The 15088-nt window shown below is 41.0% G+C and overlaps 2 protein-coding genes across 5 annotated transcripts; both read left to right on the plus strand.

Annotated features, from left to right (window-relative positions):
• The first annotated feature begins 83 nt into the window (after window positions 1–83).
• Window positions 84–7154, plus strand: dcun1d2a (DCN1, defective in cullin neddylation 1, domain containing 2a). 3 transcript variants are annotated; one of them, XM_058654859.1, is made up of 7 exons: window positions 84–233; window positions 2956–3172; window positions 4449–4617; window positions 4872–5002; window positions 5107–5189; window positions 5979–6075; window positions 6159–7154. In XM_058654859.1, the coding sequence occupies exons 1-7, from the start codon at window positions 231–233 to the stop codon at window positions 6236–6238; spliced, it is 780 nt and encodes a 259-aa protein (XP_058510842.1). In that variant the 5' UTR covers window positions 84–230; the 3' UTR covers window positions 6239–7154. The 3 variants fall into 3 exon arrangements, with proteins under 3 accessions (XP_058510842.1, XP_058510843.1, XP_058510841.1); XM_058654860.1 differs by lacking the exon at window positions 84–233 and adding an exon at window positions 312–392; XM_058654858.1 differs by lacking the exon at window positions 84–233 and having other exon boundaries at window positions 2827–3172.
• Window positions 7155–8714: 1560 nt separating this feature from the next.
• LOC131448474 (growth hormone-regulated TBC protein 1-A-like) lies at window positions 8715–15011 on the plus strand. Of its 2 annotated transcripts, XM_058620986.1 has the most exons (8): window positions 8715–8887; window positions 9373–9515; window positions 10148–10306; window positions 11033–11157; window positions 11548–11644; window positions 12718–12890; window positions 12979–13164; window positions 13651–15011. In XM_058620986.1, exons 1-8 carry the CDS (start codon window positions 8826–8828, stop codon window positions 13750–13752), a joined length of 1047 nt encoding a protein of 348 aa, XP_058476969.1. In that variant the 5' UTR covers window positions 8715–8825; the 3' UTR covers window positions 13753–15011. The 2 variants fall into 2 exon arrangements, with proteins under 2 accessions (XP_058476969.1, XP_058476980.1); XM_058620997.1 differs by lacking the exon at window positions 8715–8887 and having other exon boundaries at window positions 9446–9515; window positions 10153–10306.
• The last annotated feature ends 77 nt before the right edge of the window (window positions 15012–15088 follow it).

Raw genomic sequence — 15088 nt, forward strand, 5'->3', positions numbered from 1 at the left:
AATCTCAGATTTCTGATTTTTTTTTTTTCCCTATATGGTTCCAAAAAGATTTCCACATGTGACCCTTAAGCTCTTCCACACAATTCAAACACTCTTTTTCTTCTCACAAGAGGTGCAATGCTGCCCTCTGAATGTAAATTGAATACCCCTGCTTTAATAGCTTCTTCTTTTGCGCATGCGCAAATGAGCGACAGTCGGGCTACCAAACTGGTCAAACAGCGGGTGTAAAAATGGTAGGTAACCAAAATAAACAGAAACCCAGACATTAGCTTTACCACCACTCAGTCTAACCTTCGCCGCTCGTGTCGTGGGATTAAAGGACGAGCGGTGTTTTATTTTGACAGCGCTCACAGCGCTCAGTTACTTCTATTCGCTGCTGTTAAACAGGGAAGGTCAGTTGATATTTTGAGAGCAGCTAGCTTGAAGCTACACGTCCCCTTTTTTGGCAGTCTATTAACTTGGGGCTGTGAGCGGGTCAGTGCGTGGACACACGCGGGCCGGTCCGAGTGGGTTTCAGGCATGAGCTCAACCGCAGTGGCAGTGTAATCCAGTGTGCGGGTTTTTTTGTATCTCCATTGTTGCTGTCAGTGACACACAGCCCCGGCTAACATGGCTAATGTTAGCCAGCAGAAGTTACTAGCCGGTGGTATACACTGTGTGCCACTATGCTAACCCTGACGTTGTACCTGCTTTGTTGACACATTAATCCGAGCCGCAGGAGTCAGCACCGGCGTTTGACTTCGTATTGGTCCCGTGTCGATGATTTGAATCGGTATCAGTTGGAGAAGTCATTAGCAGCTCGGGGGAAAGTCTCGGGTTTCAGGAAATGCTGCTCTTCATTGAAGTGCAAGTGCTTTACACTTAGCGGCCACTTTATTAGGCACACCTGTTCAGCTGCTCGTGGGTAATAATTCTATCACGGCTCTCAGTATATAGCGATGACATTTTCCTCAGTAGCAGGATATCTGTTAATTACATAGATATACTTTGAGACATGGTGCATCACTACTCTGTGTTTCACCTTTTAAAAAAAGTTTGTTGTTTTCTGTCCAGACAGAAGTTTAAACCCATAATAAATAGTTTACGTCAACTTCCACTCAGGAGTAAAAAATATTTTTTAAATGTCTGACAATAATTGCATTAATTGGCCTTAAAGACTTTTATTGTGACTTTTATAGTCTTCAGAATGGGGAAGACTTGTGATTTAAAGGTCCATGGTGTAATATTTAGGGGTGGGAATCACAGGGTACCAAACGATATATGATACGTGGTCCATGATACCAGTAATATCTCAATACAATGATTCTGTAATGATCAATTTATTGGGAGACAATCCCATAGCGATACATCACGATATCTGTCAAATTAAAGAAAACAAAATGTCGTGAAAAGTTAAAAAAAAAGTTAAAATTTCTTCACAACATGGAGAACAAAGTGCATAGTCTATGTATTGAACATGGATGGGGCATCTCTTAATGTAACTTTCTCCGCCATTATACCACTGTAAACTTCCTCTTCTTTGGCCAGGTAACTTTCGCCAAAGTTTCCCTGAAGTAGTGATGCCCGGACAGTGAAGCTGGCAGGGGCTGTTTACTTTAGATTTAGATTGTATTCGTATCGACGTTAAAACCAGGCGTCAGAATGGGGAAGACTTGTGATTTAAAGGTCCATGGTGTAATATCCAGGTGGATTATTGGCAGAAATTAAACACCCTACTCAAACGTATCTTTGTGTAAGTGTATTGTCATTCAAAATAATATATTTCAGTCTTTATAATTTTACAAAAAGTTTTTTTTAATGTACATTTGCTTTATAGAGGCTACTATCTGTGGACAAACCAGCCAGAGCATGCGTTTCTTTTTGCTATTTATGAAAATTACACAATGATAATAATAATAATTTTTAATGAATTTTTTCCAAGCCCGACCTAAAGTTTGTCTAATTTATTAATATATAATTTCAAAGTTGTTTCTGATTAATTATTCAGGGGTGCAACAAGCAATCATTTTCATCCTACATTAATCAGGCTGCAATTCATCTTTTCAATAATTTATTTGTTGTTTTGTCTATATGCAAACCATCTTTTCCCATAACTTAAAGTGACAAACTCGTGTCTCGTGTTAATGAAGCAAGCACTGAAAAAGATTAATAGAGAGAGATAAACTCGTCAACTGATTGTTTCATCAGTCCGTCTGTCTGAGTAATCCATTAATAAGTCACTCGTAACATTGATGGAGTGGTAATCAGATATAATCTGGAGATTTAAAGTATGACAGTGACTCTTGTTTATTACTGCTCTTTAATAGCTGCGTTACAATTTCATGACACAGTCTCCCAAATTTACTTGCCCAGCACTGACATGTATAGTGACTCAGTGACTTCTTAAAATCTTTTTATATACGTGTCCTATAAAGTGCACATTTACAGACCTCTAAATCTTTCGCAGAATGACTGTGATGAAAGTGAATCATTTGATTTGTTAAAATAAGAACATTCGCCCAGTATTCCTGGCAGGGTGTTTGTGTTACACTCCAGACTTGTTGCACCTCTGGGTCCTGGTGATGGCATCCCTCCCCTCTCTTTCCCTACTCATGTTACATCTATGAATGTAGTTATCTGAGAGGCCCAGAGGGGTACAACATGTGCTTTAAGAATCCACAACATCCCCCTTCAGCCAGTGACTTTACTTTCGGACAGGACATAATTATCACTGCAGCGTCTTGGCTCACCTCCTGTGCCGTGTGCTCGTCGCTGTGGCAGACTAATGTGTGTCGGGGTGTTTTTAAGCGTCTCCTAGTCTCTCCTGTCCTTCTCACCGTTGCCTGAATGCTCGTAGATGCGTTTGTGTCGCTGTGTGTTTATGTGTGCGTGTCGCTCTGTGTTTGTGCGCTGTTGTCTGTGTTGCCCGGTCTGATCGCGCCGGTCTCTGACAGCCCCTGTCCTGTGCTTGTACAGCATAAGCTGAAATCTTCGCAGAGGGACAAGGTACGGCAGTTCATGTCCTTCACACAGGCTGGGGAGAAGACAGCCGTGTACTGCCTCACACAGAATGACTGGAAACTAGAAGTCGCCACCGACAACTACTTTCAGAACCCGGACCTTTACTGTAAGGACTCTATGAAAACCTCAGTCGACCGGAAAAAGCTGGAGCAGCTCTACAACCGCTATAAAGGTGAGTTGGGAAAACTAATCAACTGTGTATACATATTTATTAGAAAAACAAATGTTTTTTTTAATGATTAAAACAAATTCTCTGATTATTCAGCTTCTTAAATGTGAATATTTTCATTATCAAATCATTAAAACTGAATCATTTTTGGTTTTTGGACAAAACAAGACATTTAAGAACGTCGTGATCTCAAGGGAAACACCGATCAACCTATACTATTTAAGTTGTAGAATAGTATCCACTAATACTGAGTCGGTTAGCTGAACCAGTGCTGTGTTTGTTTCTCTACAGGTGGTTTTTGATCGTAGAGCATTAACATTTATATTCTGCACAAACACTGACTAGTGTCGTTGTAAATTGTTGACTTGAGTTCACCAAACCTGACTGAGACGACTGCTTTTTTTTTTGCTCCAAGCCAGACAAATACCGGACACGGTTAGTAAGCTCAAGCAAAATGTCTCTAAATGTCACCCAGGTTGTTGTTAGCCTGTATTTATGGTTAAGGACAAAATAATCATAACATCCAGGAGGAAGCAAATACTAGCCCCAAGAACACACACACACACAGATACACACAAGTCACACACCAGCACATATTTCAGACTCACCATTAACAACTATCATTTCATCTTTATAGACGTTTGTTGAACTTTAACTGCTGATAAATGTTCACATAATCCAACCAATGTGGTTTAAGTTGTTGTGGAGTTGAAGGATATCGTCCACCGTGTGGTGCGTTCAGTGTACTGCCGTAAATGAGTAAATCCTATTTGACTCACTGAAATATTTGAAATTATTTATAAACGTGACCAAACACGAGCCAAGCCCAATAATAATTGCTGCACTTTTGTCTGAACCCAACCCGGGAGAGAGGATAGAAGGAACTGGAGTGGCATCGTATTAACATATAACCCATTATACCAAACGCAGGTTAAATGAAAGGTTACTTCTCTGCCCCAAATAAAGCCCTGCTACAGTCTACAGCTGTTAAAAACACCCAGGTCAGCTCCAATCTAATACTTGAGACTGGGATTCGGACATCCCTCAAGAGTCTGGGCGAACTCTTAAACATATTTACCAGAATAAAAGGGTCATTATTCCTAAATTATCCTAATAATCGCTTAATTGGTTCAATGATTTCCCAGCTTCTTAAATGTGAATATTTCTTTCTGGTTTCTTTTCTCCATATACAAAGAAACAAGATGAATCATTTTGCTTTGTGTGATATCGATGAATGGATAATGAAAATAATCATTAATGTTGTCTTCTTCCCTGACAGATCCACAGGATGAAAATAAGATCGGTATCGATGGGATCCAGCAGTTCTGTGACGACCTCTCTCTGGACCCGGCCAGCATCTCTGTGCTGGTCGTGGCGTGGAAGTTCCGCGCTGCCACTCAGTGCGAGTTCACGAAGAAGGAGTTTCTGGATGGCATGACGGAGCTGGGGTGAGTGTGGACGCGGGCGGCACGCGGACGCCGTCTGAAGTGTCTCGGCACGGTCGGTCTCCTCATGTCGCTCTAGGGAGGGACGGCCGTCTATATATAGACTCAGTGGACCACAGCTAGGGTGTTCAGTGTCTTCGTGGAATCACTCAGGAGAAGCGCCGCTTGTTTTGACTTCCAAGTTTCATGTGTCAAGACAAGAGTTGCCCATGTGTGATCCTTTTGAACCTGTTTACCTGTTTTTGTTTGTTTTCCAGGTGTGACAGCCCAGAGAAGCTGAAAGCTCTTTTGCCAAGGTTAGAGCAGGAGCTCAAAGACACTGGCAAGTTCAAGGACTTCTACCAGTTCACGTTTAATTTTGCCAAAAATCCCGGACAGAAGGGTCTAGGTAAGCAGAGTGACAACAGTATCAGCCTCCTCACTCAGGTGTTGTTATAGAATTAAACAGGAGTTGTGCTTTGTTTGTGTGTTTGTGTGTGTGTGTTTGTACAGATTTGGACATGGCTGTAGCCTACTGGAACCTGGTTCTCTCGGGACGATTTAAGTTCCTCGATCTTTGGAATAGATTCCTTTTGGTGAGTCGGAGTGAATTTAAGGAGGCACAGACTAAATAAAGGGAATCTGGATTGCATCGGGTGGTTAGTTATTTTCTGCTTTTAGCTGCATTCACTAAGACATAGGATAAGAAAACCAGTTTTGAGACTTCACTATTCTACTATTCAGGAAAAAAACAACAGCCCCTCTCCTTTTGGTGCTCTTGTGAAAGCCCCACACGAACCTGAACACGCCATACCTACACACGCTCACACACGTTGAGCGAACCCTCAAAAACATCCTCACTTTCCCCAAAATATCCTCACTCCCTATGGTTTATAAGCTTTTTTTTAATGAAGAACACACACAGAGCTAATTAAGGAACACACTATGCATCTTTCACACACTCATCTATAACATATTTACCTGTCAACGTCGCTTCAGCTGGTGGTGCCATCGCTGTAAAGCGGGACCGATGTTGCTGTCCATCTCTTTTTTTGTGCAAAGCCGCATCAATAAACTTTCTTCAGGTCAAAGGAACCATGAATTCTGTAGACCTGTTGCTGCTTTCACGCGTCTGGTTTAGTGTTTAGTGTTTCCCGAGTCAGGTAATACTTTCACGGGTCGAGGAAGGCCTGGGAAAAGATCGACAAGTACACAAGCCAGTCAATCAAATTTGCGGATTTTCTCCAGACAGTTATGAGATTTGAAAAGAGTTTAAATGAATAAGATCAAATGTGTTTAAGTAACCAATTACGGAGATATAGAATGTTCATGTGTTGTCATATTTGTCATATTATTATTGAGAAAAAAACTTATATCCATTATAGGAACATCATAAACGATCCATCCCAAAAGACACGTGGAACCTATTGTTGGACTTTGGGAACATGATCGCAGACGACATGTCAAATTATGATGAGGAAGGTGAGTGTGAAATAACAAAGGTGATGAATCAATGTTTTGTCCGTGCCTGTGACACTGATGTCGTGTTGGTGTTTGTTTTTCAGGAGCATGGCCGGTTCTTATAGATGATTTTGTGGAATTTGCTCGACCAATTGTAACAGGATCAAAACGCAAAACTCTCTAAATCCAATCCTGACTCTGGGGAAAAAGCCAGAACCTTGTTTCTTTTACAGTGACTTCATAGTTTTTTTTAAAGACTTGTACACAAAGAAAAAAAAAAAATAAAGGTGAAAAATTGTAGACTTCAGAGAGGAAACAGAAGCACTTGAAACTGTCGGGACACCACGTTCATCAGGGAGCTGAGCAAAAACTGTGACAAAAACAACTGGCCACATTCTTTTCTTTCATTTTCTTTTTTTTGTCCTCGCGGGACTGAGGCGGCGTAAGGACATGGACAGATTCACCCTCATGTCTCACCTGCTGGATTCTCAGTATCGTGGACTTCCCTCTGCTCTGCTCTGCTCTGCTCGGCTCCGGGAGGAGCATCACCTGTCCGGCCTCAGCTCCTGTGGGGGGAGGAGGGACTCTGGCGGCGCTGAGAGGACGTCCACCACCTGTGTGTGTGCACTCTGAAAGGACAGGACAGGAGGAAGCGGTGTGTTGTAGGATTCTTTCTAGTCGGCTTTGTTGTGACGTGTGAAGCTCTGAGCGGCTGCGCAAAGGTTCCACCGTTTTACTCGCAAACTAACAAAAACGGGGACATCGTGCTCGCGACACCAGCACCACCAGAACTGCTGCAGTTTTTACTGTACATACTGTATCTATGGAGACAGTTTACAAAGAGAGCTATATGAAGAATAATATAAATATGTTGAGTTTAATGATGATTTCATTTATGTACAGGAAGTGCTAAGATCTCTACGGGGATGCCTCTGTGTTGTGGATGACGATGATGATGATGATGATGCTGTCAGTTTAAACGTTGGTGGATCTGAGTCATGAGCTTCTCATTGAAAGCATGTTGAACACATTTGTTGCTACACTGTCACACACGGGCTGGTTTCACAAATAAATGACAGGAAAGACAGTGCTTTAATTTAGATCCTGGTTTGTGCGGGGTTCAATTGTTGGAACAATCGCAAGTTGGGGGTGCAGTGGGTTGGAAAAAATTCCCAATTATAATCAGTCCCATCCACAGTATTCATCTTTTTTTGTTTTTAATTTCAATAGATAATGTCTTGAGAGAAAGAAGAAGAAGAAAAAAAAGTGTTTTGTTATTGAATCAAGTCTGTTCAGCAGCAGCAGTCGAATCAAATGTAAAGTGAAGACGTCGCGGGGCGTCAGAATTTGCATGGCACATATCTGTATGTAACGGCGGCGCAGGAGCCAGGACACTACAGGGGACGACAAAAGTAAGCCTTAAGAATGAAATACCTGTCTGTCCTGTACTCATGTTTCTGTTCCAGCCCATCTGCTCAGTGTTACTGAAGGTAGTGAAAACACACATATAATGTCGATACATCTTGTAAGTAGTAAGTATATTGTTCATTTAAGGAAGATGAATAAAGCATGAGTTTTTCCATGACCACACACGGATGGAGCTCTTTTGTTGGGGCAATGGACACGTTTCCATTCTTCACTACACTCACTGACCACTTTATAAGGATCAGAGGACACCTTGAGGAAGTCATGTTTTTGCTGACCTCTAGTGGTGCAAACAGAGACTCGTATGTGTCTTGTTGGAGGTGCAGCAGGAAAAGCCTGACCACACCCACCACTGCTGGGTGGAGTTCATTTGCAAAAACAGGCAAAATTACCTTTAAGCCCAACATTAATAAGATCGTCATTGAGCTGATGCATTTATCATGTAACGGTATTTGTTTTGTTGCTTTAGCAAATGCTACAATGACCAGTATACAGTATAATTATTTCACAACCTCCTCATGTATACACATGCAGAAATATAAGTGTCTTTAGTGTTACTGAGTGGAACTCTAATTAATGCCATGAAAAAGGTCTATTTATTCAAGCTTTACATACACAAAACAGCTTGTTAATACACAGGACCAACGTCCAGTCGCATCATTTCAATCCAAGTGCTAAAGATCACAGAATTTGACTCTTGCACAGTCCTGTATTTGTGGGTCGACACCTTTCACACCTTCTTTTATCTATTATGGAGATGAAACTATTGCATATTGCCACGTTCATTAATTAAAGGACTAGTTTGTAAGATTGAGGTGAACTCATTTACATTAATTTAGTCAGAAATGGAATATAATCAGGACTCCGTGAAAGAAGAGTATGTTGTATCTCAATGGGACCGTCCAGGCTAAATAAAGCATAAAAAAATGTTTGCATTGTGTAAAAAAACAATAAACAAACCTATAAACAATTATTTAAATTGGTATCACCTTAAGGAAATTAAGTTCAGCAGTTATATGAGGACAACTTGCTTATTTTGCCAGTTGAAGTCATTTTTTTACCAAACATGTTTTTCCTCCTCCATTTGCTTTGCATGCAAATAGAGCTCGTACCTGTGGACGTTACCTGGCTGCTCCTTCAACATGGCCCCTCCTCCTCTCCCTCCTCCTCCTCCTCCTCCTCCTCTCTGTAAGATGACACGTTGGAAACTCAGGCCACTTTGTCATTTATCTCGACAGCAGCCGGTTCTTTTCCAACTGATAAAAATGGAGTAACCTCCACGGAGCTGGTCGTTTGTAACCTTCAGTGAACTGCTGCTGCTGTTGTTGCAGCATCAGGTGAGCGCCATGATGATGGAGAGGGAAATGAAAGGAAGAGCTGCTCAGACTCTAACGTGTGGCAGTGAAAGGTGAGTCACCTGTTAATGCCTCACCTCGCTCCACCTGTCATCTCTCTTTTATTCAGTTTTTGAATGTTTCAGTAAACGTATATTCTTGCTTTCTGCCTGGATACTAATACTTTACCTCACCTTACCTTTTCAACATTGACCATATTTGTGCAAATATTGTTCCAAAAAAAGATATATATGTATACAGTTGTACCATGCTAATAAAAGAAAGTGTATTATGTCTGAGTGTTTTGCAGAAAAAAATGCTTTTTTTTTACTTTATGCCACCTGAAAGTAATTTAAACCTTACCCATCACTCAAATAGGGTATATGATCTGCCCACAACAGAAACTCTACCCAGCCGAGGCTGTTGTAGTGTCTATTATCAAAGGACAGGTAAACAGAGAAAGAGAGGAGGGGAGGAAAGTCACCCCACTGTCAGCTCTTTCTGCAGCTCTGCGTATTCCTTTGTTTCGTGATAATGGACGCTGAGTTTGTCCCGGCAGGATCGACCCCTACGGCTTCAGGAGACACGATTTCGATTCGTACACGGAGATGATGAACGAGTACGTCGCGGTCCTCAACAGGAGGTCCATGAGGTGGTCCAAGCTCCTCCAAGAGACACCCCAAATAGAGAAGAACTTGACAGGTAGCTACAACCATAGATTTGCTGTATGTAGACGACACATTAAGTGTGTTTGCCTTGTTGCTACCCGATCCATACCAGGGACCTATAACAGGGACTGTATTCAAATACATACACAGGACTTTAATATGGAGTTGCTCTCTCTTTTTGCAGCTACAACAGCTTCCACTCTTCTTGGAAGGCTGTCCTCGAGATTTTTTAGGTGTTTCTATGTCAATTCGTGTCCATTCATTTATGAGGTCAGTCTCTGATGTTGGACCAGAAGACCTGGCTCACAATGATAGAGTTGCAGGTCAGGGCTCTGTGCAGGCCAGTCATGCTCTTCCACACCAAACCTAAAGTCAAACCATGTCTTTATAGTCCTTGCTTTGTGCACTGGGGAACAGTCATGTTGGAATAGAAAAGGGCCTTCTTCAAACTGTTGGAAGCATAGCATTGTCCAAAATGTCTTGGTATACCAAGATAAAGGGCCTAGAGCCCAAAGCCTGATTGAAACACCTTAATTCACTGCTTACTAGGTGCGGCCAAATACTTTTGTCCATATAGTTTAAGTCTATGGCTACAACTTTCAAACACTGTTTTAGTTTTGTTGCCTTGTGCTTGTGTGGTGTATTAATAAAAGTCTATTTCGGAAGTGAAGCGGTATGTGCGTAAAGGAGTGCCTAATGAGCTCCGAGCCACGATCTGGATGGCAGCGAGTGGCGCCCAGGAGCAACTGGAGAGTAACCCGCAATATTACCAGTCCCTGCTGGCCATAGAACACGACCCCAAACTGAAGGACACCATTGACGCAGGTGAGACAAAACTGTTTCCCGTCATCACAAAAACATTCACACCTCAACATCGAAACCTGGGATGATATGCCTTAGTCACAGTACAATTATATCACGGTACTTGGGTGTCAATTTGATTTGTATTGTGATTGAATAGTATTGATTATTTTGCATTGCAGTCACACAGCTTGACATTTACCTACATTGAATGGGACAGTGGAAAAATTACTACGTTTTTTTAAGTACCCACTTCATTTAGCCATCCCTGCTAATTAAATATATATATAATATACATACATATTTTACATACATAAATTGGTGAATGCTACTTTCAGCTGCTACTAGCCCAATCAAGCTATTAGCACCTTAAATTGGCAACTGCTACTTTTAGCTGCTACTGCGTTTAGCTAGCTTGTAACAGCTTCAATTGGCAAAGTTAAATGTGGTATTTTTAGCTGTAACTAGCTTAATTGAGCTAGTAGCAGCTTAAATTGTCAATTAATACTTTTAGCTGCTACTAGCCCACTCAAGCTTGTAGCAGCTTTAACTGGCAACTGCTACTTTTAGCTGCAACTAGCCCACTCAAGCTTGTAGCAGCTTAAATTGACACAACTTTCTTTAGCTGCTACTAGCCTTATTGAGCTAGTAGCAGCTAAATATATCACAACTCTGGGAGAAAACTATTTCTTAAAATGTTGATATAGTACCATACCTTCATTTAAAAGATTCTCTGTCTTTTCTCGGCAGACATCCACAGAACCTTTCCCGACAACGTCCTCTTCCAGAGCAAAGCTGAGCCGAGCCTGCAGAAGGCTCTGAACAACGTGCTCCTGGCCTATGGACACCATAATAAAGCAGTGGGTTACTGTCAGGTGAGGAAAAACACCATCAAAGACAAGACAAGAGACAATTCCCCTGCTTCATAATAATGTCTTTACGTCTGTTTACATGAAGAACAGGATTGAGGACAGGTTCTTGTTCACGCTAACATGAGTTATCTCTCCACGTACAGCAAATTTAGATAATCAAAATCACATGTCAGTGTTGACACGGCATTAAACTAAAGACACAAGTTGACGGCACGCACTTTGGGTAAACAAAGATAAATGTAAATAACTTGCGTTACTCATTATTAGTCTCTATTATAAAGTCCACATTTAACACTGGTTGAATTGTATATAATGTGTTTTTATCACCTCTAATCTATATTTATGTACGGTTGTAATGCATACATTACCTAACATTATCTCTGCTTATTCCAGGGCATGAACTTCATTGCAGGCTACCTTATCCTTGTCACCAAAGATGAAGAGAAGTCCTTCTGGCTAATGGATGCATTGTTGGGCAGAATACTCCCAGGTTTTTAATTCTTCACACTCACAACTGCACAACCGTATGTACCGATAAACAGGTAGATGCATGAAATATGATGAGAGGTCAGCTCAGGTGCGGTATCTCTCCCTCACAGGTGCCACAAAACAAACAGGAGCGTAAGAGTAGATGTCAATCAAAGTCAGCTGGCAGATTCACATTAGGTCCTGACAATCAGGCAACACAAGTGAAAACACCTGCACAGGTGAAACAAGAACATCATTTATTTAAAGTTAAAGGACTTCAGCCTCCAATTGAGGTCAATGATTTTATGTATTTGTTATTTATAAGGGGAAGAAAGACAACTACAACATTGTAGAGACGAGAAAGTAGATAAAGAAGAAAAGAACGGATGAGCTGTTAAGGATCAAATGTGTGGATGGTATCAGTTTACCCAAATCAACCAATTAACTTTCGTAATAATGATACATAGAATCATGTGTCGTCTGCATAGTAAAGCACAAATTAATAGTGCTTGCTCATGGTGATCTATTGGAATACTCGGCCAAAACAAGTTCAGGTCTGCTCTAAATTTGACCTTTTCATAGATATTCATAAACTACATTTGCCATTTGTTTCATAATTGCATTGTTGCGACCAGGTTTTGAGGAAAACCAGATCCTCTTCCAAATCCCAAGAAAAAGTTCACTAAAACAAGCATGAGATGTCTGCTGGCAATCTTAGTCTGCAAGTGGTTCAAGAACGTCATCTGCAGCTGCGATGATCAGGCCTTTTATACTGGAACCTTCTGTACAGGACCAATCAGCTCCCAGGAAAATGAAATTCAAATGACGACACTTGTACTTACGAATGTGAGCCATCAGATCTGTATTGAATCAGAATTTAATTAAAAATGACAATTACACAGACAAACAAACACCAAAAGCATTACTTTTTTGGCGGGGGTAGCACTTGTGGGCCCAGGGTTGAGCCTTGTGATACTTCGTTAACACTTTTGATACTTTAACATGATGTGAAAAAAGTGTTTTTAATAAAGAGCAACAAAATTCACCACCATGTAGAAAATAACAGTGATCTTATGTTAATGTGGGATATTGTAGACTACTACAAACCTTCCATGTTGGGGCTGAAGACAGACCATGAGGTTCTTGGGGAGCTGGTGAAGGTTAAAGCCCCTGCAATAGGACAACTCATGGACCAGTTTCCTGGCATATGGACCCTGGTCGTCTCACGCTGGTTCATCTGCCTCTACATTGACATTCTCCCCATTGAGGTGAGTTAACACAAATTAGATTATCACCGTGATTTTTGGGAAGTAGACGATTTAACAGACATACCGTCCTCGTTTCTTGTCCTTAAAGACAGTCCTGCGGATCTGGGATTGTCTTTTCTATGAAGGCTCCAAGGTTATTTTCCGTGTCGCTCTGACGCTCATCGTTCACCACCAGCCAGAGATCCTGAGAGCTCGCTCTTTGGGCGATGTGTGCACCTGTTTCAAGGAGATCACCTGTGGAGCTTTCACTCTGGACTGTCACGCATTCATGCAGGTAAGATGAGTAAGACTGAACTAAATGGGATCATAAATTGTAAAACTCAGATCGTGTTCTGTTGAAAAAGAGCCGAAACTTGCGAAGGAGAAGTTGGTTGGTTGTTGGATCTTTTGTTGCCCCCTGGTGGCAATTCAATATATTCTTACTTCCAGGTCTGCCTTCATGTGGCAAACCTGGCAACAGAAATGAACAGGAATGTCCTCATTTTCTGTGCCTAAGACTATTTGAGACTTATTTTAAGATAAAGTATGTCACGAGTGAAATACATACATACAGTATGTCCCTGAAATAGTGATGATAAAAGGCGGCAACATGATAGATAACATGATGAGCACAAACAAACACAAATGATGACTTATGTTTGAGTTGTGTGTTAAAGGTTTTTATGCAAATAGAACTTAGCAACCGTTTGTTTAATTTATGTTACCTAAACATCGTCAAACCTCATCCATTTGTTGACAGTGTCAAATTTTCTCTCGACAGAAAATATTTTCAGAACCTGGAAGTCTCTCCATGGCAACCATCGAGAGACTGAGAGAGAAATACAGACAACGAATCCTCGTGGAAGAATCTGGACAGTCGTAAAAGTTTCTGGTTCTGAATCCACCACCGTGTACTTGTTTATCATGATGGACTCACTGACAGATCTGGAGGATGTTTCTGAAGCTCCTTAAATGAACTTTAAATGGCAGGTTTTTCCTTCTTCTGAAGATCATGGTTCAGCTGTGGATCCTTCACGATCATCACCTGCCTGACACTTTGATCCAAGTGTTTACACTCATCATATCAGAGGACTTTTCGCAGTTACCGTGCATATGCTTTTTGCGTTTCCATTAGAAGTAGTAGTGAAATAACCAGCCCCAACTGTACCCTTCCCTGTTTATGAGTAAATTACCCAGATGTCCACTAGGGGCGATTAACTAACTAATGGAAGACCATTGCCATGGAAAAAAAGGGAATTCAGGGTTCCCACATCTTGATTCCCCTCAAATCCAATGACTTTAAGGACTTTCCTGTTCCCCTCAAATTCACTTGGTGAACTTGTGCAAGTGATTGTCTTTTGGATCTTGGTCAAGGTCAGTCTTTGTCATTTTTTTCAGTGAGACAAAGATATCGGAATTTTCATTTCCCAGCCATCTCCTTATTAACTCTCTCTTGCTCAACTTTACTCGCTCATTTTGTTCGGTCGACGGCGGAGAGAGCGACAGTGGACGGTGTCCACAACACCGCTAGTGATTATGACTCAGTGTTTGTTCTGCGTAGGCCTAGTCAAGTAATGCAGGGCATGAAACAGTAGGTGACATCGTAACAAACAAGGCAGACATTTACCTAAACGTCAACTTTACTTCTTCTTACTTCTGGCACAAAATCCAAGCACTTTCAATGACTTTCAATCTATTTAGGGTGATTTTCACAAACTGTCAAGGATTTCAAGGACCTATGAGAACACTGGGAATTGGACTTTAACCTGAGGGTCACTGGTTTAAATCCTGGGATGGGTCCCCCACCCCCATTGCTCCCTGGGTCAAATGGTTCCACACTAATTCCATAATTTGATTTATGGAAATGGTTATTTACATTATTTTTCATATATTTATATTGTTAAAAAGAAACCAGATAATTACTGCAAATCTGTTTGCTCGTTTAACTGAATTTTAAAAGTGGTTACAAACCGGTTGAACTGCTGTAGGAGCTCCGTTGACTGTTGAGCAAAGTAAAGATACACAACATTATAAAAGACGGAAACGTCGAGTTGTAAAATGATTATAAAACAGAATTTAACAATCAAATTCAGAGCTATACTTTATGGCAGCAATAAACATGTAACCAATTTTTGTGAATTACTTCAGCTATGAGCATTAATTTATTAATATTTATTCTATTTATTTAAATGACTATTCCTGCTTTCTTTGCTCCTCTA

Source organism: Solea solea, chromosome 2 (assembly GCF_958295425.1).
Source record: "Solea solea chromosome 2, fSolSol10.1, whole genome shotgun sequence".
NCBI classification, from domain to species: Eukaryota; Metazoa; Chordata; class Actinopteri; order Pleuronectiformes; family Soleidae; genus Solea; species Solea solea.